The sequence below is a fragment of the Rhinichthys klamathensis genome, unplaced genomic scaffold (genome assembly GCF_029890125.1).
Source record: "Rhinichthys klamathensis goyatoka isolate OS25496 unplaced genomic scaffold, OSU_Roscu_1.1 h1tg000670l_1, whole genome shotgun sequence".
In the NCBI taxonomy this organism is placed as follows: domain Eukaryota; kingdom Metazoa; phylum Chordata; class Actinopteri; order Cypriniformes; family Leuciscidae; genus Rhinichthys; species Rhinichthys klamathensis.
In genome coordinates this window covers 569,771-592,235 of record NW_026607106.1, presented here as the reverse complement: position 1 = coordinate 592,235, position 22,465 = coordinate 569,771, and the positions used below count along the sequence as shown (strand labels likewise).

The window sequence follows — 22,465 nt, the reverse complement described above, 5'->3', positions numbered from 1 at the left end:
ACTACATCAAAAGGTCATGATTTTAGAAGTAAAGCAAACAAATAATACACGAAAGGCTAAAATATCTTACCATTGGCATCTTTCGCCATGAGATTTTTGCCTTTCATTACCGAGACCCTGAGAGAAAAGCTGGCTTTCTACAAAAGAACGTTTCACACATGGATTAGAAAGCACTACTGCAGTAATGAAAACGAAACCTGTTTCATTTGCTGTTCGACATGGCGGCGGCATCTTGAGTGAGTGCACAGTAAAATAAACGCAAGCATGCAGTGCTTTAGAGCCAAGGATTGTCGAGAGCAAAAAAGTCAACAGAGGTTTTCTTTTTCAGATGTTAGAAGTGAGTATGTTATGATGCACATTTAAATGGAACAAAATATTTCTGTCCTTTTCAAATACCTTCTAAGAGGTTCTAAGTTTATTTGATTGATTTTACATTTGTTTAGTAAGAGAGGCACTCTATGCATATCGATATTTTCCACTTGTTGAAGATTTTTTTTAGTCTTGATGTAAGACTAAAAATGTAACGTCTTTACATTTTGATGTAATGTAAAGCTGGCAGCAGTACATGCTGTGATTGTCAGAACAAGAGAGTCATGTGCATAGTATCAGACAAAACCCTCACCTTTGATTCCCTGACTCTCTGGAGGATGATGTCATGCTCCTCTTGACCCATTTCAAAGACCTGAGTGAGAGAGTGATCAGGGGAAAGATTAGTTTCTGGAATCATTCATGATTAAGAAATGCAATGACAGACATCTTCACAAGTCTTACAGTAAGTCTTCCACAAAAATATTAAGCAGCACAACTGTTTTCAAATAATAATGATAAGAAGAAATGTCTCTTAAGCAGCAAACCAGATCATATTAGCATGATTTCTGAAGGATCATGTGACACTGTGAGTAATGATGCTGAAAATTCAGCTTTGCAATCACAGGAATTTTAAAATATATTACAATAGAAAACATTTATTTTAAACTGTTATAATATTTCACTGTATTTACTGTATTTCTGATCAAATAAATGCAACCCCGTCGAGCATAAGATCTTACCGACCTCCAAACCCCTGAAGTTGGAAGTGTATGTAAATATAATAGATGTTGTACTGTGTATGTTTTTTTGTAAGGGAATTTCATCATAAACAAATATATCTATAGGCTTATTAGACTTTTCTAAAAAGTATATGACAAAAAAGTATAATATAATATAATATAATTTTTATTTTTTTAAAAATCAACAACTCTGAGACAAGAATGAACTTTTAGACAAGTTTGTTTGTTCATGGCTGCTCAATTAGAAATGGGTGTATAAAAGACTCACTTAAAGGAATAGTTCAACCTGTATGAATGTCTTTCTTCTGCTGAACACAAAAGAAGATATTTTGAAGAATGTCAGTAACCAAACAGTTGATGTACCCCATTGACTATCAGAGTGTCTCATACACACTTAAAAGAATAGTTTACTTCAAAATGAAAAATCTGTCATCATTTACTCACCCTCATGTTGTTCCAAACCTGTATGAAATAATTTCTTCTACTGAACACAAAGGAAGATATTTTGAAGAATGTCAGTAACCAGAAAGTTGATATGTGACCCATTGGCTTCCATATAGGAAAACAATACCATGGAAGTCAATGGGGTACATCAACTGTTTGGTTACTGACATTCTTCAAAATATCTTCTTTTGTGTTCAGCAGAAGAAAGACATTCATACAAGTTGAACTATTTGAAGTAAACTATTCCTTTAAGTGTGTATGAGACACTGATATTTGGAGAAAACGTTTTTCCTTGTAGACATAAGAGTTGTGTTGTTCAAAGGTCTCTAATTTGGAGTCCAAATAAAGTATCAAACTATTGCTTCTGAGTCTTAAACACACCTTGATCCAGAAGCTCTGATTAGAGTTTCTATCTCAATTTTCAACTTTCGGAAACATTGCATAGAAAACTCTTTATGGCATCTAAACTTCTACATAAAAATGTAATTCAAATGAGTGCTGACGGCCATTATTCTTGGGAAAGGGTTTTTTTGCCTTTTATAGAAGTGATGGTAATCAAAGCTCAGGCTATGTCAGGTTTTTTGGGGGGTTTTTTGGAAGAAAAAACATTATAGATCCGACACTTCAAACGGAAGACCTGCTGCACCTCGGTGTTAGAGGTCTCAGAATGTAATCAGGCTCCTCTGGAGTGACAGGGGTTTCATAGGTGTAATATAAGCACCGAACATCAATCCCCATTGGGCACGGGCTTTGATGTTTAATCATGTCTGAGACAAGAGCATCTGCTCCAACTCATAAAACCAAGTCAAAGTAAACAAACCCCCCACCACCACCCACATACAACCCTCCGTTCCCCCACAATCCCTTCAAGGAACGCAAGCACTTTGAAAACAAAAGATAAAACAAATATTTCTGTCAATTTCATTTCCATTTACAAATCAATCAGAGCACAATATTTATTTAGGTCTTGGTGTTTTTGGAGCACCAAAGGCACAACACATATTGTGATATTTGTGTTGATATTGGAAGGATGTGGGAGTGTTTAAATCTTCATTAAGCAAATAACAGAGTCGCACCTTCTGCAGGTAATTAAAAATGTCCCCTTCGCTGGTAACATATTCTGGCGACGGCACCCCGACTCGATTGACCACGGTGTAGATCGCCTCCTCGTACAGCAAATCCAGCTAAAACAGAATGATTGATTTTACGAAAAACAGCAATGTTCCACAAGAAGGAATAATGCAATCTGAATCATTCTTGCGTTTTGAAAGGATGACCAGGAGACTCACCTCATGCCTGGTGGCTCTTTCTGGAACAAAAGCCTGGTCTTTGCACTCTGGGGGTGGAGGAGCGCAGCTGCTCTCCTCCTGTAAATGCATGAGGACGGAGAACCAATAGAAACAAAGATGACAGGTGAGGGTGATCAATGAAGAGTGAGGAGATCATTAATTGTGCGTAACAATGAGCTCAAAGCAATTCCGTAACCATGTAGATTCAAGGGCTGCGAGCAATGAGAGTTTATGAGCTCTTCAGAATTATCGTCTGTGAGAAATGGATAATTTGATCCAAAATATGAGCTTTTATCTTACGTTAATAGATTAAGGGGATCTCGAAAATAACACAGCAATAAACTCTCACTTTTGTCAATGAACATCGTTTACTTTTTAGTTGGTGAATGTATAACACAATCAGTTCTCCAAGGGGAGTGATTTAACTCAAATGTTTTAATCAATGACTTGACAAGAAAATAGAAAATAAAACAGGTTTTATTCACAACACAGGCTTATGAAGTGATTTATGAAGCGCTCAGATCAAACAATTCTACCATGGTTCACTATATTGTAATACCTTGTGGTATACCAGACAAACCATGGTCCATGAATTAAAGTCCTCGTTCAGTATTAAATGGCTATTAACTAATAACCTCATGTTTGTTAGTATTCATAATTAATTAAAGATCCATCCCAGACAGCAACATACTGTAGTGTCGTACATCTGGTACTTGTGGATTCCATGCGTACCAGATGTGGGCCGGATCTGGGCCGACACTATGTTTCAGTCTGGGATTTTGAATTTGAATTCAGTTCCTGCAATTTGAATCAAAATGGCAAACATGATGCAGAATTGCTATTTAAATTTAAGGCTGAATAAACTGAAATTCGTATAACTGCAACAGTGTGTAATTTCTAATTAAGTCTTGATTCTTTAAAACTTAAAAGGAGTAAAAATGTTTTAGGCCTGGCAGACAAAGAGTTAACAGTAGATTGCACTTAATTTAGGGTGTATTCACACCAGGAAAGTCCGATAGTTCACTTGCTTTGGTCCGGACCAAATAACTTTTTTTTTTTGGTACGGTTGGCTTTCACACTGCTCTTTTGTAAACAAAACCACACGTGTACATTACTCATAGAATTGTTTTATTTTTTATTTTTTGTTAAATTGTTTTCTTTTACGACGGTTTAAACATCCCGGATAAGCGCAAATTAGTACCATTTTAATTAGCCGTCTTACCTACAATCTCTGTTCTGTGTAAACAATGAGTGACGTACACGTGCGAGAGATCACTTCCGGCGCTTTCCGGCGCTTGCCGGAAAAGACCGAAGCGCCCGCGCCCTCAGATCACTTGGACGTGGCTGTGTTTACAAGAGGTAAAAGCGATATAAATACTGTTCGTTTTCTCACACAAACCGCTCGTTTCGTGTCTTATAAAAAAATATCAAAATTGAAACTACTGCGGAAACAAAGACACCTACATCTTGGATGCCCTTGAGGTAAGCTAAAACATACCAAAAATTAATTTCAAAGTGAACTATCCCTTTAATAAGGCAGCTCGTCTCTTCGAAGCTCCAGGTCAAACCACGACTCATTTTATCAAATGTAGTAGTAGGCTACAACAGATCACTTTCCCATAACGCAACTCCGACTACGGAAGCCTGTTAACTCAAAGGCGCAGTGCTTTCTTGCAATTGGGTCGGTTCATGTTCACACCGTAAACGAACCGTACCAGAGTTCGTTTGGAACCGTACCGAGACCACTTCTTCAGCTGGGTCTCGGTTCGGTTGTTTGGTCCGCACCTGAGTTCGATTGCTGTATTCACACCTGCCCAAAAGGTCCGCACCAAGGGGGGAAACAAACTAGAGTTCGATTCAATCGAACCAAACAAGGCAGGTGTGACTACACCCTTACATTTAACTAATATATGGACCAGGATGGAAGAACTGAATCAACACAGCCGAAATGCATTATTTTCTTGTTATCACTGTAAATCTGTATTCTATAAAGCGCTATATAAATAAAGGTGACTTGACTTGACAGATCTGCAATCCCATGAAGCATTTGCAAATGATGCAATTAAATTGAAAAAAAAAAAAACGATGGAGAAATATAAAACTATTGATTTAAATTAGTCGATTATGCATATAGAAACAACATGGCAACATGGAGTATTCAATTTGGTTACATTTTTTCTATTGCAATTCTCTGATTGGTGGAAATTTCTTTGCACAATTCTACCAGGAATTCTGCTGTTAAAAATGATTATTTAAAACAATAATTTGAAATAATGTGGACTGCCAGCTTCAACAGAAGCATATACCATAGATTAACAGCCACGTAGCTCACAGTAGGTCTGTCTTTATTGTTTTATATGTTTTCATTAAAAATCAATTCCCTTATGGAGAAAATGAATTGGCTTTTCTTTTCAAATTGGTAATTTTTCCAGTAATTCCAATGCAACTTCCTATGGGTGTGGCCAATTCAATTAAAATGTTAGCAACTGTCACTTGATCCTAAAATCCCAGGAAAACAGACAAACGGTTTTCTAGCAATAACTCTAGCAGTGACTGCTGTCAGAGTTCATGAATCCACTGTAAGGAAAACATTGGGCAAGAGATGTGCACGTGGGAAGTTATTAAGGAGGGATTCACTGCTCGCCAAAAAGAACAGTGCTGCACATTTCAGCTTTGTTAAAGACCACCATAAAGGTCCAGACACATTTGCCAGAGTGACAAGATAAAATTCGATCTTTACAGCATAAATAAGTTATTTTCATCCACAGCAAAATGGTGAATTCTGACATCAGACCCTCAGCAGACGTGCCATATGGTGGTGGGAGTATCATGATTTACAGCCTAAGATCTGGATAGCTTGCGGTCTTTGTGGGCATAATGAATCTTAATTGTACTCGGCATCTCCCCAGCAGAAACGCTAGTGAATTTGACTGTCTGCTGTCTATTTTATCTCAATAGGCATTGTATTTTATTCCGCACTGCATTTAGTCTCTTTGCATTTATTATGTATTGCCTGTGAATTAGGTTAGCTGACATTTCCTCATATCATTGCCACTGTTGCTGTAAGGTTCTGGTGGAATTACATTTTATAGGTTTTCTTACAGCTGGACTAATGAGATTAATGACACTAAACCTGAGTTGATTTATGCATGAAAATATACTAGTGAGTGTCATGACATCCATGCATGAGGTGACGGTTAACAGAGTGTAGGTCGTGCATCGCAATGCTAATGATACTAAACACACAAGGAAATCGATAACGGAAAGGAGCAGCCAGAGAAATGTTCTGTTTTCCAATGGTCAAGTCAAAGTCCTGACCTTTAGCCGAATGAAATGTTGTGGCATGACCTGAAGTAGGCAGCTCAAGCGAGACAAAAATCTCAATGACTGGGTTTGCCTAATGATTTTCAACAAAAAGAAAACGTCTCAGGTTACGACTGTAACCATAGTTCCCTGAGAAAGGGAACGAGGCGATGCGTCATCGACGCTTTGGGAACGCCCACAGCGTGAATGCATCTGAGCATCAATGTCAACTAGTCCAATGGAAAGAATGAGCGTCACGGGCGGGTGAGGTCATGACCAGGAAGGATACAAGCACATCCGGTGAAAGCCGGCATTAGCTTCAAAAATGTCGAAGCAAGCCGATCACAGGGATGCAGGAAGTATGGCAGGGTGACGCATCGTCTCGTTCCCTTTCACAGGGAACTATGGTTACAGTCGTAACCTGAGACGTTCCCTTTCGAGGGAACTCGCGATGCGTCATCGACGCTTTGGGAACGAGAATACCCAAAACGCCAGAATTCCAAGTACCTGAGTGTCAGTCTGTTGGAACTAAGCACTAAGCACCTGAGAACCTGGGGCAGCATCCAGGTCCAAACTGTAAAACCTGACGAATGTGAGCGGTGAGGACCAGCCTGCCGCATCACATACGTCTTGAAGAGAAACTCCAAATAATAAGGCTTTAGAGGCCGCCATACCCCTCGTAGAGTGAGCTCTGACCACCAAAGGACACGGCTGGTCAGAGTACTCGTATGCAAGTGAAATAGCCTCAACTATCCACTTACTAACCGTCTGTTTAGAAGCAGGAAGACCCTTCTTAGGTGATCCAAAGCAAATAAATAACTGGTCGGACTTCCTCATAGACGATGTCCGATGAACATAAGTATCCAGTGCTCGCACTGGACACAAGAGGTTCAGCCTTTCCTGGTCCGCAGATGTAAAAGGAGGAGGACAGAAAGCCTGCAGCACGATAGGCCTCGGAATCAATCCCTGTTTCGGATATAAGAATGCCTTGACCATCCCCGGTGCAAACTCAAGGCAAGTGGGGGAAACCGAAAGGGCCTGAAGGTCTCCAACTCTCTTAAGGGACGAAATAGCTAGCAGAAAGATAGTCTTAAGTGTAAGAAATTTCTCTGAAACCGAATCTAAGGGCTCGAATGGAGCCCTAGACAGGCCTTGTAGTACTATTGCCAAATCCCAAGCTGGCACCCTAGTGCGAGTTGCAGGCCTCAGCCTCAATGTGCCACGAAGGAAACGTGTAATCAGGGGGTCTCGACCCAACGATGTACCCCCCACCAGGGCGTGGTAAGCCGCAATGGCCACCACGTAAACCTTAAGTGTGGAAGGACATAAACCTGACGTAAAGCGCTCCTGCAAGAACTCGAGTACTGTGTTCACAGAACAGTTAACCGGATCCCACTGATGTCGGTGACACCATACAGAAAAAACTTTCCATTTCAGCGCATATAGTTTCCTAGTAGCTGGAGCTCTGGAGCTTAGAATGGTCTCAACAACCTCAGTTGAGAGACCACTCTCTATGAGTTGGGCCCCCTCAGAGGCCAAACCCACAGGTTCCAAATCTTTGGTCGGGGGTGAAATATTGTGCCCCCGGCCTGAGACAGAAGGTCTCTCCTGATCGGGATCACCAAGGGAGGACCGTCTAAGAGATGGATCAGGTCCGCAAACCAGATCCGACTCGGCCAGCGTGGTGCTACTAGCAGTAGGCTTATTCCGTACTGGCGGACTCGCTCCAGAACTCCTGGGAGCAGAGCAACAGGGGGAAATGCGTACAGACGTAGCCTCGGCCACGTCTGCACCATAGCATCCAGCCCCAGGGGGGCTGGGTGAGTAAGGGAGAACCAAAGTGGACAGTGCGTCGTATGCTGAGACGCAAACAGATCCACCTCTGCTTGGCCGTAAAACTCCCAAATTTTCTCCACCGCCTCGGGGTGGAGTCTCCAGTCCCCTGGCCTCAGATCCTGCCTCGACAGGATGTCTGCCCCAATATTCTGGTCCCCAGGAATATACACTGCCCTCAGGGAGAGTACCTTCCCCAGAGACCACAGGAGGATCTGGTGCGCCAGCTTGCAAAGCGGACGCGACCGCAGACCCCCCTGACGGTTCAGATAAGAGACCACCGATGTGTTGTCTGTACGGACGAGCACATGATGGCCCCTCAGGTCTGGGAGGAATTGCTTCAACGCATTGAAGACAGCCATCATCTCCAGGTAATTTATGTGCCAAGAAAGATGATGACCCCTCCACCAACCCTGAAACGAGCGGCCTTCCATTACCGCTCCCCAGCCGGTGAGGGAAGCATCTGTCGAGATCGCAACTCGATGGCAAAGAGCTCCCAACACCGGACCCTGGGTTAAGAACCAATGCTTCCTCCATATAACCAAGGCACGAAGGCATCGCCGCGTGATCTTGATCATACGAAGTGGGTTTCCCCTCGGGGAGAACCCTCTGGTCCTGAGCCACCACTGCAAAGGTCTCATGTACAGCAGGCCAAAAGGTATCACGTTGGACGCTGCTGCCAAGAGACCCAACAGTCTCTCAAACTGTTTTACAGTGCGTGACTGGCCTAGCCTCAGCTCTTCTGTGGCTGCCAGGATAACAGCTACACGAACGGGCGATAGAGTGGCCCGCATCGTCACTGAATCCCATACCACACCAAGGAAAGTGGTTCTCTGTACTGGAGAAAGAACACTCTTCTTGGCATTGAGCCTCAACCCCAACATCTGCATATGAGCGAGAACGACACCTCGGTGCCGAACCGCCAACTGCTCTGATTCCGCTAGAATCAGCCAGTCGTCGATGTAGTTCAGAATACGTATGCCCTGAAGCCTGAGTGGGGCTAAAGCTGCATCTACGCATTTCGTGAACGTGCGGGGTGATAGAGCTAGACCGAAAGGAAGTACCCGATACTGGTATTCTTTGCCCCCAAAAGAAAACCTTAGGAACTTCCTGTGCTGAGGGAGGATGGAGACATGGAAGTAAGCGTCCTTCAGATCTATCGTGACAAACCAGTCCTCGGATCTGATTTGAGTCACGATCTGTTTGAGTGTCAGCATCTTGAACTTGAGTTTCTATACTGAACGATTCAACAGACGAAGATCTAAAATGGGACGCAACCCTCCATCCTTTTTCGGAACAATGAAATAACGGCTGTAAAAACCCGACTCTCTGTCGGGTGAGTACACCTGTTCTATACCTTCTTTTGCTAATAGGGCCTTTACCTCTTGCTCCATTACCAGAGCCTGCTCGGGATGCAGTACTGTGAGCAACACCCCGTTGTAGCGAGGAGGACGAGAACCGAACTGGATTCTGTATCCTTTCTCTACAATCTGCGGGACCCAACGAGAAATATTTGGCAGTAGCTTCCACGCTGCCAGAAAATCTACTAAGGGAACCAGCCTCTCGAGGCTGGTCTCTGGTGTTAACGAGACAGCCAGTTCTGGAGCCTGAAACATAATGGCAGGAACTACCTGAACTGGCTGCTCTAAAACCCCCCTCAGAGGGCGCGAAACCGATGCAGTGCCGCAGCATAGCATCAGCGACTCGCTGGAGACCGCTGCGCCCCGAAGCACCAAGGGTGACGGGGTTGGCAGAACGGTCCCGTGAGGTCCCGGCTTGTTGCGTCTGTTTCCAGTGTTTATGTGGAGGTGCACGAGACGAAACACTCTCTTTTTGTTGCGCACGATATCAGGAGCTCGACGGCTGGGGCTGCTCACGCCCAGCAGCCCCAGGGGGCTGGACACGGCGAGGGAGAAACTTTTTAAACGCCTCCGCTTGCTTCTTTGACTCTTGAAATCTCTCGACGACCGCATTGACTGCGTCGCCGAAGAGACCAGAAGGCTCAAGCGGAGCATCTAATAAAAAAGCCTGATCTTTTTCTTTTATTTCGGCCAAATTTAACCAAAGATGCCTCTCAGTAGCTACAAGGGCTGCCATAGACCGCTCCAATTGCTCTGGCGGTCTCCTTAGTAGCCCTGAGAGACAGATCGGTGGCCCGACGAAGTTCTCGAACCTCGTCAGGACCCACTCCCTCACACCTATCCAGATCCCCCAGCAGGTCAGCTTGGTAAGCCTGAAGCACTGCCATAGTGTGCAGACATGCTCCAGCTTGACCTGCTGCCGTATAAGCTTTGCCCACTAACACCAAAGTTGCTTTAAGCGGTCTAGTGGGCAAAGCTGAGGCCTTCAGAGACGATGCTGGACCAGGTGACAGATAGCTCGCAAGCGTCTGTTCAGCCTGGGGCATCGCCTCATAACCGTACTCTTTCAGCCCTCTTATACCTGAATATAAATGAACTTGAGGGCTGAAAAGACGTGACGAGTACGGTTTATCCCATGATTTAGATAACTCGTTATGTAGATCAGGAAAAAAGGGAAGGCCCCGTGGTGGAGGTGATGTAGCTGAAGAAAGGAAACGCTCATCTAATTTGCTTTTGGGACGAGCACCCCTTTTCTCAGCTGGCCATTCAATATTTAATTTTTCTACAGCCCTAGACATCACATCCACCAGCTCCTCATATGCTGGGGAAACAGGTGGCGAATCTCTTTCCCCAGTGTATGTGCTTAAACTGTCCATACTCATCACATCAACCTCCTCAGAGGAAGAGCAATGAAGTAATGGAGGGCTCTCTCCCCGGGCGGAAGAAACCGCAGAGCGGGCTTCCGACACCGGGGGGAGAGCACTGGATCCTCCGGGTAAGGAAGGAGAAAAGGCCCTCGGACCCGTCTCCAACCCCTCCGAAAGATCCTTTTGCGATCCCCAGGAATGCATTCTCTGTGCTGCCTCGGCAGCAGCGGGTCCTGCACCCTGAGGATCGCGAACCTGACCACTCTCGTCAAAGAGTGACAGGCGAGAAGCATGCGAAGCGGAAGCATCTCGCAATGCTGGCACTCAGCCCCCTGCTCCATTCCCAAACAAATAACACAAAGCTTGTGTGTGTCCCCACCCGTTAAATAACGCGGGCAGGGAGAAGCACACTGCTTGTACATTTGTTTCGCCATAACTCTTCCAATATAAATGCAACAGACAACAATAAATAGACAGAGACAGAGTAACACAGATCGCTTGCTGAGACACAGAAGCTAATGCCGGCTTTCACCGGATGTGCTTTTATCCTTCCTGGTCATGACGTCACCCGCCCGTGACGCTCATTCTTTCCATTGGACTAGTTGACATTGATGCTCAGATGCATTCACGCTGGGGGCGTTCCCAAAGCGTCGATGACGCATCGCGAGTTCCCTCGAAGGGGGAACTTTGTGATTCACTCATTCATGCATCTGAGGGCTACAGGAGTATATATAAATCAAACTTGTTTTATCATTACCCCCACAAAGATGGTGAATGTTGGATCACTGTGTTCAATGAAGATGTGAAAAAGCATATTTTCATTCATTAATTGCGTGATTAGAATGTCAGGACTACATGTTTCTGTAGGATGCTTCAATAGTGAGTAAACAGTAGCCATTGAAAGTGGTAATGACATTTTTATCACCGAGAACAACTTGGAGGCAAAGTCTCAGCCAGCATTGATTGCTGTCCTTTTCAACATATACTGCTAGAACAGTGGGAGAGTAATGCTCTTCGGTAAACATCTAATTGAAGCACATTAACTCTAATGCTGTCTGTAGCTATATGAGGGGAATAGTGAGGGTGAGTTTCTGTGATCGCTGAATCCCACAGCAATGTTCAGGAGAGAGAACTACTTTAATATGACCTGATTCTTCAGATTGAACACACAGGGGAATGTGGTGATACACCCAGGAGAAAGCAGGGATGTAATATTTTGAAGAATGTGGTTACCTCCGTTTGGCCGGCAGACAGCAGACTATCCTGTTTCTGGAGGATTTTATTCATTCGGTCAAAGAAATCTCCGTTTCCCCTGGCAACCCTGGAAATAGAGACGGATCAGTTCAGTTGCGAAACATTTCACCTTTGTTTACATTTAATTACACAATGTGGCTTCAAAAAAGAGTTTCCCTTCCAGCCGAGAATGGGATGTTTTTTCCTGGTTCTGCTTCACTGTAATCAGTATCACATATACACTGTAATCAGTATCACATATATGCTGAAATGTCACCTGGACCTCTGGAGTGCTGCTCGTTCACACTAATAAGATAAGATGAGCAACACAGAGAAATCTTTGACAGGCATCCAGCAAATGCTTGTTTTGGGTTGACATGCAATTACTTGAACATAGATAAATGGAGAAGTGGTAAAAAACTGTCAAATTGTCAAGTTTAGGCTGAAACTAAGAGCGATGCTGACATAAGACAGGATGAGGAGAAATTAGCATGAAGCTTTTACTTTCAGACAATGATGGTTTCAGGAGAAGTTAAACTTCTCTGTTGCGAACACTAATGTGAACAATAATACTTAGCAGTTGCTATATCCTAAATATACCACAAATAATGACTAGGTGAAACTCGAAAAATTTGAATATCGTGGAAAAGTTCATTTATTTCAGTAATTCAACTTAAAAGGTGAAACTATATAGATTCATTACATGCAAAGTAAGATATTTCTAGCCTATAATTTTGATGATTATGGCTTACAGTTTATGAAAACCCCAAATTCAAAATTAGAATATTGTGAAAAGGTTTTCATAGCTGTAAGCCATAATCATCAAAATTAGAACAAATCAATTCTAGAAATATCTCAATTTGCATGCATTGAGTCTATATACTATATTAGTTTCACCTTTTAAGTTGAATAACTGAAATAAATGAACCTTTGCACGATATTCAAATTTTTCGAGTGTAATAACAATAATGAACAATAATTCAACCACATAATAATTGTGATTGCAAGCGATTTCAAGTTCTGGTGGTCACATTGTATCTCAATTTATTGGGCGTCCCAGAAATAAAAAAAATTCAAGAGCAACATTAAACTATGAAACTGTATCATACCTATTTTCTACTGTTTAAACTGTCTAAGTAGCCTATTTTTTTTAAAAAAACTTGCAAGATAACATGCTTCTATTTCTCACTTGATTTTAACTTGATTTTACATACAGGTTGTAATAAAAGACGGAATCAATAATTGTATGAAATCCACAGGGAATATTTGCAATAGTGAAACTATGAAATACAATTACATAGAAAAAAAGGCCTTTCGTTAATGCAAACGAACTTCCTGTTTAAGCTCCGCCCACATCCTGTTCTAAAAAGATTATTTTATCATTGCAATAGATCAACGCACTCATATCTAGTTACGTCAATGGCAAATTTGTGACCAATTTGTATGAATTTATATGATATTCTTATGTTTTTATTCAATAAATATGGTAAGTTTTCGTGCGGCTCACATATACGAATTCATACGAAATTGCCACGAATTGTTTCCTCATGAGATCAGGTTGCAAAAGACACTTGCACAAATAATGAATTTCTGCCCACCCCTAATTGCTATACCTTTGCTGGTTTGTCCTCACCAGGCGACTTACCCTAGATCAAACAGCTTCTTCAGATACATTTCTCTGGTGAACATTGGTTTGATGCTCCACATGTCAACTAGTACCAAACCAGCACTATAACCACCCCGGTGCATAATTGAAATGAATGCCGGTCTTTTCAGCGAGGCAGGTAATCCGTTACTTTACACATCTAAAAGAAGGGGATCAGAAACCAGATGTGTCTCAGCCAAGCGAAAGAAACAAACATGCTGGGAAACACTGACAGCGGATTTCAGAACTTGTTGTGGACCTTGTTGATCGAGTTTATCTACAGAACGCCTGCGCTCACTGGGGATTGAGGTGACAGGCCTCCCCATCCCTCTGACAAGCCAGAAAATCAACAGCTTGAAACGCGTCCCTGAGAAATGGCCTCCATGGAGATAAGAAGATGATGGACATTTTCCGCCCTCATTAGAGTCACTGCCGCATGCACTGCTTAAACATCGTCAATGCAACAAGTATACAATCGTGTCTTGCCGCTTCTGATCAAGACTCTTACACCCTGTCCAACTTCATTTATATTATCAGGAGGCGATCCGGGGAGGGGGGAGGGGTGGTGGTGCAACTCCCACAAAGCGGGGTGAACTCTTGGACCCCTGCCACTTGCTAATTTTCCAGCCCCGGTCGTCATGGTGATGATAGCCGTTCAATGCGGGATTGGTTGGCAGAGCGCAGTACCTAGGGAATATCGTCCATCTCTCCTGCTCTGCCCTGCCTGACTTCAGTAGAGTGTGGAGGAATGAGCGGGGAACACATTAGTATGGCCATACAGCTGTCAGGCAGAACAGACCCCCTCGGTGAGCTCCAGCCCTCCCGTCTCTCATTATTTATCCAGCCCACAGCACTCCAGACCATTTTTTTATCAACAGCATCACAGCAGGTGAGCATTAGATACCTGCACCCCTAGATATGGGGTCCTGGGATTCCCTCAGGAGATGAATTAGGGATGACACCTTGAGTCTGCATACATCCATATAAATATGCACTAAATGAGGCCGCACATTAAATCATTGTCTGATAAATCTAGGGCTGTCTAGACCGTTTTGTTCTTACTCGTGAGAAATAAAAAATCGCAAATGAGATTTAGAGATTCCTTATAGGCGGCAGTGAGTTAAAAAAAAAAGTGCAAAGGTGCTGCATGAGATCGATTGTAGTCATTTTGTTAACTTCCATAATTTTCTTAATTTCAAGAATGCACCCTTTCTCCAAAACCCAAAAACTATTTTCCAAAAACATGTCAGCAAACCACAAGGTGTCAAGGTTTGGCTGGTTAGCATTGACCCAAATGGCCAGTCGCATTATATTTTTTGTTTTAATCACTCCCATTCATAAGCATGCAGATGCTCGAAACCACTAATGCAAGCTCATGTGAATTTTGCTTCGATCAAGTTTGCGTTCGGGATTGGAGAGCTCTGACCTGCAAATTCGTGTCGCGTGAAGATGTGACCAACAGAAAAATTGATATATCACGACGTGACCTCTTAGCTGACTTAAAGGGATAGTTCACTTTGAAATTAATTTTTGATATGTTTTAGCTTACCTCAAGGGCATCCCAGATGTAGGTGTCTTTGTTTCCGGAGTAGTTTCAATTTTGATATTTTTAGGTCAAACCGTTCTTGTCTGTCAGTCATATAATGTAGGTCTATGGTCACCACCTCAAAGAGCATGGACAGAAAAGTCCAAATTAAACATGATTTAATGACTCGTAAATGTAAGTACACATTGATGGTCTAAGACACGAAACGAGCGGTTTGTGTGAGAAAACGAACAGTATTTATATCGTTTTTACCTCTTGTAAACACAGCCACGTCCAAGTGATCTGAGGGCGCGGGCGCTTCGGTCTGTGCGGTACAAGAGGTAAAAACGATATAAATACTGTTCGTTTTCTCACACAAACCGCTCGTTTCGTGTCTTAGGCCATCAATGTGTACTTACATTTACGAGTCATTAAATCATGTTTAATTTGGACTTCTCTGTGCATGATCTTTGAGGTGGTGACCATAGACCTGCATTATATGACTGACAGACAAGAACGGTTTGACCTAAAAATATCAAAATTGAAACTACTGCGGAAACAAAGACACCTACATCTTGGATGCCCTTGAGGTAAGCTAAAACATACCAAAAATTTATTTCAAAGTGAACTATCCCTTTAAAAGAATAAACTTTAAAGCTGCAGGTTTGCAGCGTTGCATGAAAGTGCAAGAGGCAATTGAATATTTATACATTTTGTATTTATTATTATTTGTTAGATACTGAATTATGTTTTTAAAAAGGATGCCACATAAAGACGTTGCATTGTTGGAAGTGTCTGAATGTGGTATGAGACCCTGTTGGTAGAGGTTGTAACTATGCCATATAGTTCTAACACATCTTTCTCCGCTGATGGACATTTAAAGTGATCCTTCTAGACTGACTAAATATTTTTTATTTTTACTAATTGTTAATATTTCACTATATTATAGTAATTACCAGCGCTCATTCTTTAGGAGGCTCTCAAAAATGTGAAAGAAGCTTATATTTTTCCCTGTTCTTGTGCTGACATCAGAACAACAATAAGTGTGTTTCGAATCCGGCTGGATGTAACCGATCTCTGAGATTTGCCGCTTGCTGTCGGAGAGCTCTTAAAAGCTGAGATATGAATTTGGACGTTCCCATGGTGACACCTGTGAGGTGTTTGCATGCTTATCACAGACGAAGTGATTAGATGCAATATTTGTCAAATACACAGAGATTTCAGATGTTTTCATAGAGCAACACTTTTCATTCAAAATTTTATGTACTGCTTAATATAGCGCCATATGTACAAGAATAAAGTTTAACATAAGCCTATACAATTTATATAACATAAAAAGTGGGTATATATACTTTTTATATACTGCAATCTTATTTTGAAAAACATGACGCAATATAACATTAAGGTTATATGAAAAGAGTTTTTACTGTTATAAGAACAAATTTGTGAGCATCAGCTGAGAAGGTGTCAGAATAAACACGAAACAAGTGTTGTTGTTATTGGTGAATCCGGCCAATCGTGAAACAGCTGTGTCGTCATCAGATCTCGCACAGACGCTCTGGAGAGGCTGCGCAGAATGATCCAGCCGGCTGCTCTCAAATTGCTCTTGCTGTAATTTCATGGCAAATGTCAGTCACGTGGCATCAGCGCGTTTTTACAACAGCGGTTTGATGATTGCACTAAGCTATATCACATTCTGCATTGTCAAAATTCATACAAACGTCCTGGGGCAACTGGTGAGTAACACCGTTTCAACGCCAATTTTTACACGCATTTGACGCTTTGAACCCTGGCTAACATGCTACGGGTATCCCACTGATGGTGCCGCGAGCTCATGCAGCGCTGTCAAAAGCAATCCATGCATTAAAGTACTATTAGAAAAGCGATTTCAATCATCATACAGTAACCAGTAACCATCATACAATAGCCCAGCTTTTTGGCCGAGACGCAGCCTACGAGAGGTGACAGCACAGTTGGCTTTCGTTGTCACTAGTTCTTTGACTTTGGCTTGGTGAGTCCCGGGTTTGTTAGCGCACTTGCCTCCCATGCCGGAAATAGAGGCCAGTTAGTAGAGCTGTGCGAGTAAACCTCACTCCCCTGGCCTCAAGTGGCGCACTAGCGACTGACGCTAGCGGCTGCGGTCTTTAGCATACTTGTTAGAGCACCCGCCTCCCTTGCCGGAAACCCCGGCTTGAATTCCACTCGGAGCGGTGCGAGTAGAGCCGGAGGGGTTACATACACTCTTACTGTATGTCAACAACCTAATTTGTTACTATTTTTATTTTTTCCTGAGGAATTTTTAAGAGAAACATCTGAGAACATCTCAGCGACCTCTGAGCTATAATATAAGGTCAATAACCAATAAACTTGCAGCTTAAAAGTCATGAACACTTTTGTGTCTGTGCCTGGTTTTACAACTCCAATCAAAGCTTTTAAACCTTCCTATGTTGTTATTACTTGAAAAGTGATTGCATGGGAGTCATGGATTATTACAACTTCTGTGATTTATACGAATGCAAGTGACACACACACACACACAAATAGGCACACAGCTTATTTGGCCGTCCACATTCATGTTGCTAGGAAACAGAGTTTTCCATGAAGCTTTTTATTATTTTAGCGATATTGTTTATTTTCATTATTCAGACTTCAATGGTTGTATCGGAGAGCAAAAAGAAAAAAGAAAAAAGTAAATTATTTACTGACATATCACATATGAATGTAGAAGCTTCCCGTTGACTGACATATGGGACAAAAAATACAGCTTGGCACTTGTGAATCAGATGAATGCCCAGCCAAATTAAATGTTAAGTATGCAATAATCATTCTTTGGTTAGGGAGACATTTAGAGACAAATCATTTTGCAGAGTTCATGCAGAAAATAAAAGTAATGCTCACCCACACAACAGGAAATAAAATTCTGGATGGAGCTCATTACCTCTGATTCCATCCGGGCCCTTCAGGTCATACTGCATGTGATTACACTAATTTCTAATGCTGCCGCCAATCAGCCGTATTCCTCATATTTTCCACAGTGTACTGAGGGCGCATCATAATACAAGATCTTTTTCTTAACCAGGTCATTTAGATGTCTGTCACAACTATATGAAAGTTACACATTGAGGCTCCTGCTGTTGTGTTTCTCACAACCAAGTGATTACTGTATATCAGGTAAACAACGCAAATTCTCATTCATATGGATGATTAAGAATGAACAATATTTAATCTATAATTTAACATTGTTGTTTAGTTTTTGTAGTTTGTCACGTTCCAGACTGTAATTTCTCAATTTATTTGAGCAAACACGAAGGACATACTTATATAGAAGCACATGTAACACAGAAAAATATGCATCAAAAGGTTGGTGTGGAGAAACCCCCCACCTCTTCCTCCTTTTAAAGTGATGACAAATTGCCCTCTCTGTGTTTTAGTGTGAGCTGCAGTCTGCGGTCAGCTTGACAATGCAAAATAAAATTCGCTGTTATGATCAGCTCACATTAGTGTGCATGATTAGATACTACCAAGACAAAAAAGCTATTACAAACTGTCTGATATAACCAATATAACCACATTTTATTCAACCCCATTTGTATTGTATTAAGCAGCCATTTTGTTTTTCTGGTGTTGCTAATACCAGCATTATCTAAAAATTATGCCGAAATATTTATTTATTTATTTTACAATTTGTATGATGGTGATGACATACCATGTCCTTTACAATCAAAATATAACATAATTGCATTAAATTATTTTTAAAAAATCTATAAATAATGATGGTAACACTTTTTAAACACAGTTTATGGTCCAATTCTCACTATTAACTTATTACACTCACGCTGTTTGTGAAATTGCGTCTCGTAGAAAGTTTTAAAATGACTGATTTGATTTTATAATCTGTGTAGATTAATTTACTAATATTAGCATGCATATTACTAGGATATTGGCTGTTATTAGTACTTATAAAGCACATATTAATGCTTTATTCTGCATGACCATATTTTAAATCTCTTAATCCTACCCAATACCCAAACTTAACTACCTTACTAACTATTAATAAGCAGTAATTAGGAGTTTATTGAGGCAAAAGTCATAGTTACTGGTTAGTTAATATTGAGAATTGGACCATAATCTAAAGTGTGACCATAATGACAAAAGGTAACAAAACATCTCTGAAACCGTATAAAAGAGGTGTCACTTTTTAAATAAGTAATAATATAGCAATATAAAAGATCTCTCAAGAATCTGTGCCTGACATTTGGATCTCATTCCTCGTAATCGCTTTTCAAATGTTTCCACAGATCTGTAGATCTTAAACCGGCTGTAATCAGGGTCACCAGTGATGTGAATAAAGAAGGGACGCTCTCCACCGCTTTGGATCATTTGCATAATATTAATGAGTGTGTATCTGGGTTACAGGTATTACTTCTCTTTGGCGCTAATGAAGGAGACAAACAGCTTCCTGAAAGCCTAATGATGGCAGTCATACAGCCAGAGGCAAATCACTACAGACTATGCAGTCTCATAGGATGCTAACTGAATCCTGTCTAGTCCAGCTGCTAGTTAACAATGGATGGACTGTTTATTGATTACTGCTAGTTACATCTGGCCAGCAATGACAGAAATCACCCTTGCATATATGGTATAAATAACATCAGCGAAGAAGGGTACATCAAATGAAGTGCAAAACAATAATTTAGTTCAGTTCTGCACGTAACAGGTGTTTTTTCCCCTCCTAGACAGAAGTCATTAAAAATAAAGCAGCTCATATTTTAGGAGCAGCTGTGATAAATAGACATGTTTGGTTGCTATAGAAACCTCGAGGTTCATATATGCCCATCATTACGTTTGGCTTTGAAATCAGTCGAAAAGGAAATAAAAACAAGACAGACCGAGAGGACGGATGAAAAACAATCGACTTTGTTTACCTAGTGAACCCATTCACCACATACATGTCTTTGGACATGACTTTGATCATATAGTAGTGAATGGTCATGTGACCCAAGACCCAAAAAGTCACATGCATGCTCAAAGTGATGTCTTTACGGGTGTTTAGAGCAGTAAACATGTCCAGATAGGGTAGAAAAACATGTTCTGTTCTTGTAGCAATGGTGGAGAACATTTTAGTCGTATCACATTTATAGCCTCTGGTTTCTTTGCCTTTTCGTAAAGATCAAACTGACTTTATCGTTCTCTTCTAACCACAGAGACCAAACCACTTTTATCTTTGCTGCTTGGAAATTGGGTTAAAAAACCCTGGCCTGAATGAAAAAGAAAAGGCCTTGTGATACCGCTTTGAGACAGAAAGGTAATTGTTGCATGATCCGCACAAAGGCCTTCTTGTACTGAATTGTTAACACCGATAAAATTGAAATGTGATAGAGCAAGGTGTCGAGATTGAGTCATTATAAAAGCATGAATATACTATAAATGTAGTAGGCGTTCAAGAGCTAATTGAGTCACTGGCCTCTTCATGGACATCAGACATCCCACCATCTGTTAAGATCTGGGGGAAGTTAATAGATCAATACAAAACTCTAAACATTCAGAACATTGAAGCGATAGCCTCCGTTTGTTTTTGTGTTGTATTAATCTCTGCTGTATCACTCTAAAAAATAATGTTGTTAAAGCGACCAATGACCATGAAATCGAACTTTATGGGTGCAATTTCTCTCCTGTATTTTTTGAGACCGGTTGGGATAGGACATATTGAAGTGCTCATCCTTTTCAACTCGCCTTTAATTCACAAACCTGGTAAATCCACACTTGACAGGCTAATCATGGATGAAAACCACAACGACATTTTCAAAATGAATAAACTACAGCCACTTCCTCAGTAACTAATTGGTGGTTGGGAAAGGAAATTAATCAACAAACCATGATCTGCTGCTGCTTCTAGTTAAAGGCAGATAGTAAATTATGTGCACACTACTGTTCAAAAGTCTGGGGTAAGTTTTTTGTGAGTAAGTTATATATATATATACATAATTCTTTATGAAGCTGGAACTATGTATTGTAAAAAGCACAGACTCTAAAAAATTGGGTCGAACTTTGGGTCAAATATGGACAAACTCAGCCATTGGGTTACATTTTTAAATTACAATTTTAACCCACCGTTTGGGTTTGTCCATATTTGACCCAAAATTTGGATAAAACAAACCAGCATTATTAAGAGTGCAATACATACAAAAACAAATTGAATTGATTTCATGGTTCTTTGAACTATTCTCTTCTTTAGAAAATATATAATAATAATAAAGGCTATATATTTATACTGGTGCTTTAAAGCAGTGTTTTTCAATCATTGGCTGTGTTCCACTTCACTTTTAAACATTCTAAAGTAAATTATAATAAAGAAGTTTGTTAAGCAGTGTCAGGTTTTAAAAGCCTTTTCGTTTTTTAACGGGTTTTGATGGTCTTCGGGGTCTATTGGACCCCAAATGACTTTTGCTCAAATTAAAAAAAATGTTCTCTTTGTCCAAATGGTTTGAAACTTTCTACGGCTCTCAACACTTTCTAGATCTACAAAAAAAAAAAAAAAATTTTTTGATATCTGTTTTTATGTTGGCGTGACAAAAATAGTCACACTCGTGGTCTTCGGGGTCTATTGGACCCCGCAATCAAAATAGACAAAATAACATCATCAAAATCAGAAACAACGCAGAACACATAGACAGAAATGACAGAAATAAAGTGGCACACTTCCAATAATGCAAAAAACATCCACAATCCAAAATTATCATGCTCACCACAGGCGCACACACACACACAAACACACACATAAAGAGGAATACATTTATACAGGAATACATACAGACTATAAAAACTGTTCTCTTATCATTTGTAAAATAAAATAATCTAAAATGCAGAACCACCAAAAAAATTAATTGGTAACACTTAGACGCATTGAAAATGTGCGCACACACACATACACACACACACACACACACACACAGACACACAAACACACACACACAGGAATACATTTGTAAGGCTATAAAAAGTCTTATAATTTGTCAAATAAAATCATACAAAATGAAGAACCACCACAAAAATAAATTGGTGACACTGTACACATAAAAATAAAAATAAAATGTACACACACACACACAACAACAAACACAACAGTGAAGTGCCAAACCTGCTCCAACCCTGTCTGCAGAAGTCATGCGGTTTACCATGCATAGTGTTTTTTCAGTACAAAAAATGCTAAATTTTGACAAAAATTATTTTATTTTTGTTATAATTGTGATTTTATAATATTTAGATATGAATCCAACTGAATCCAACTTTAGAAACTAAATCTTTCAGTAATTCAAATAGCAAAAAGCATATAATGGAGCTCTATAGCCATCTAGTGGTTAAAGTGATTTATTACAAATTTTAACCTGTATTTTCCAAAAAATGGGCAAAAATCTT

The 22,465-nt window shown here is 40.8% G+C and overlaps 1 protein-coding gene across 1 annotated transcript in view; it reads right to left on the bottom strand.

Moving 5' to 3' along the window:
- The window catches only part of baiap3 (BAI1 associated protein 3), a 54,792-nt gene that overhangs the window by 22,029 nt on the left and 10,298 nt on the right, over positions 1–22,465 (bottom strand). Inside the window, exons 3-7 of the mRNA XM_056241746.1 lie at positions 11,880–11,967; positions 2,783–2,860; positions 2,570–2,677; positions 623–682; positions 71–137 (exon numbers count right to left, since the gene is read on the bottom strand). Of these exons, the coding sequence (XP_056097721.1) occupies positions 71–137; positions 623–682; positions 2,570–2,677; positions 2,783–2,860; positions 11,880–11,967 (401 nt within the window). The remainder of the gene's footprint in view (positions 1–70; positions 138–622; positions 683–2,569; positions 2,678–2,782; positions 2,861–11,879; positions 11,968–22,465) is intronic.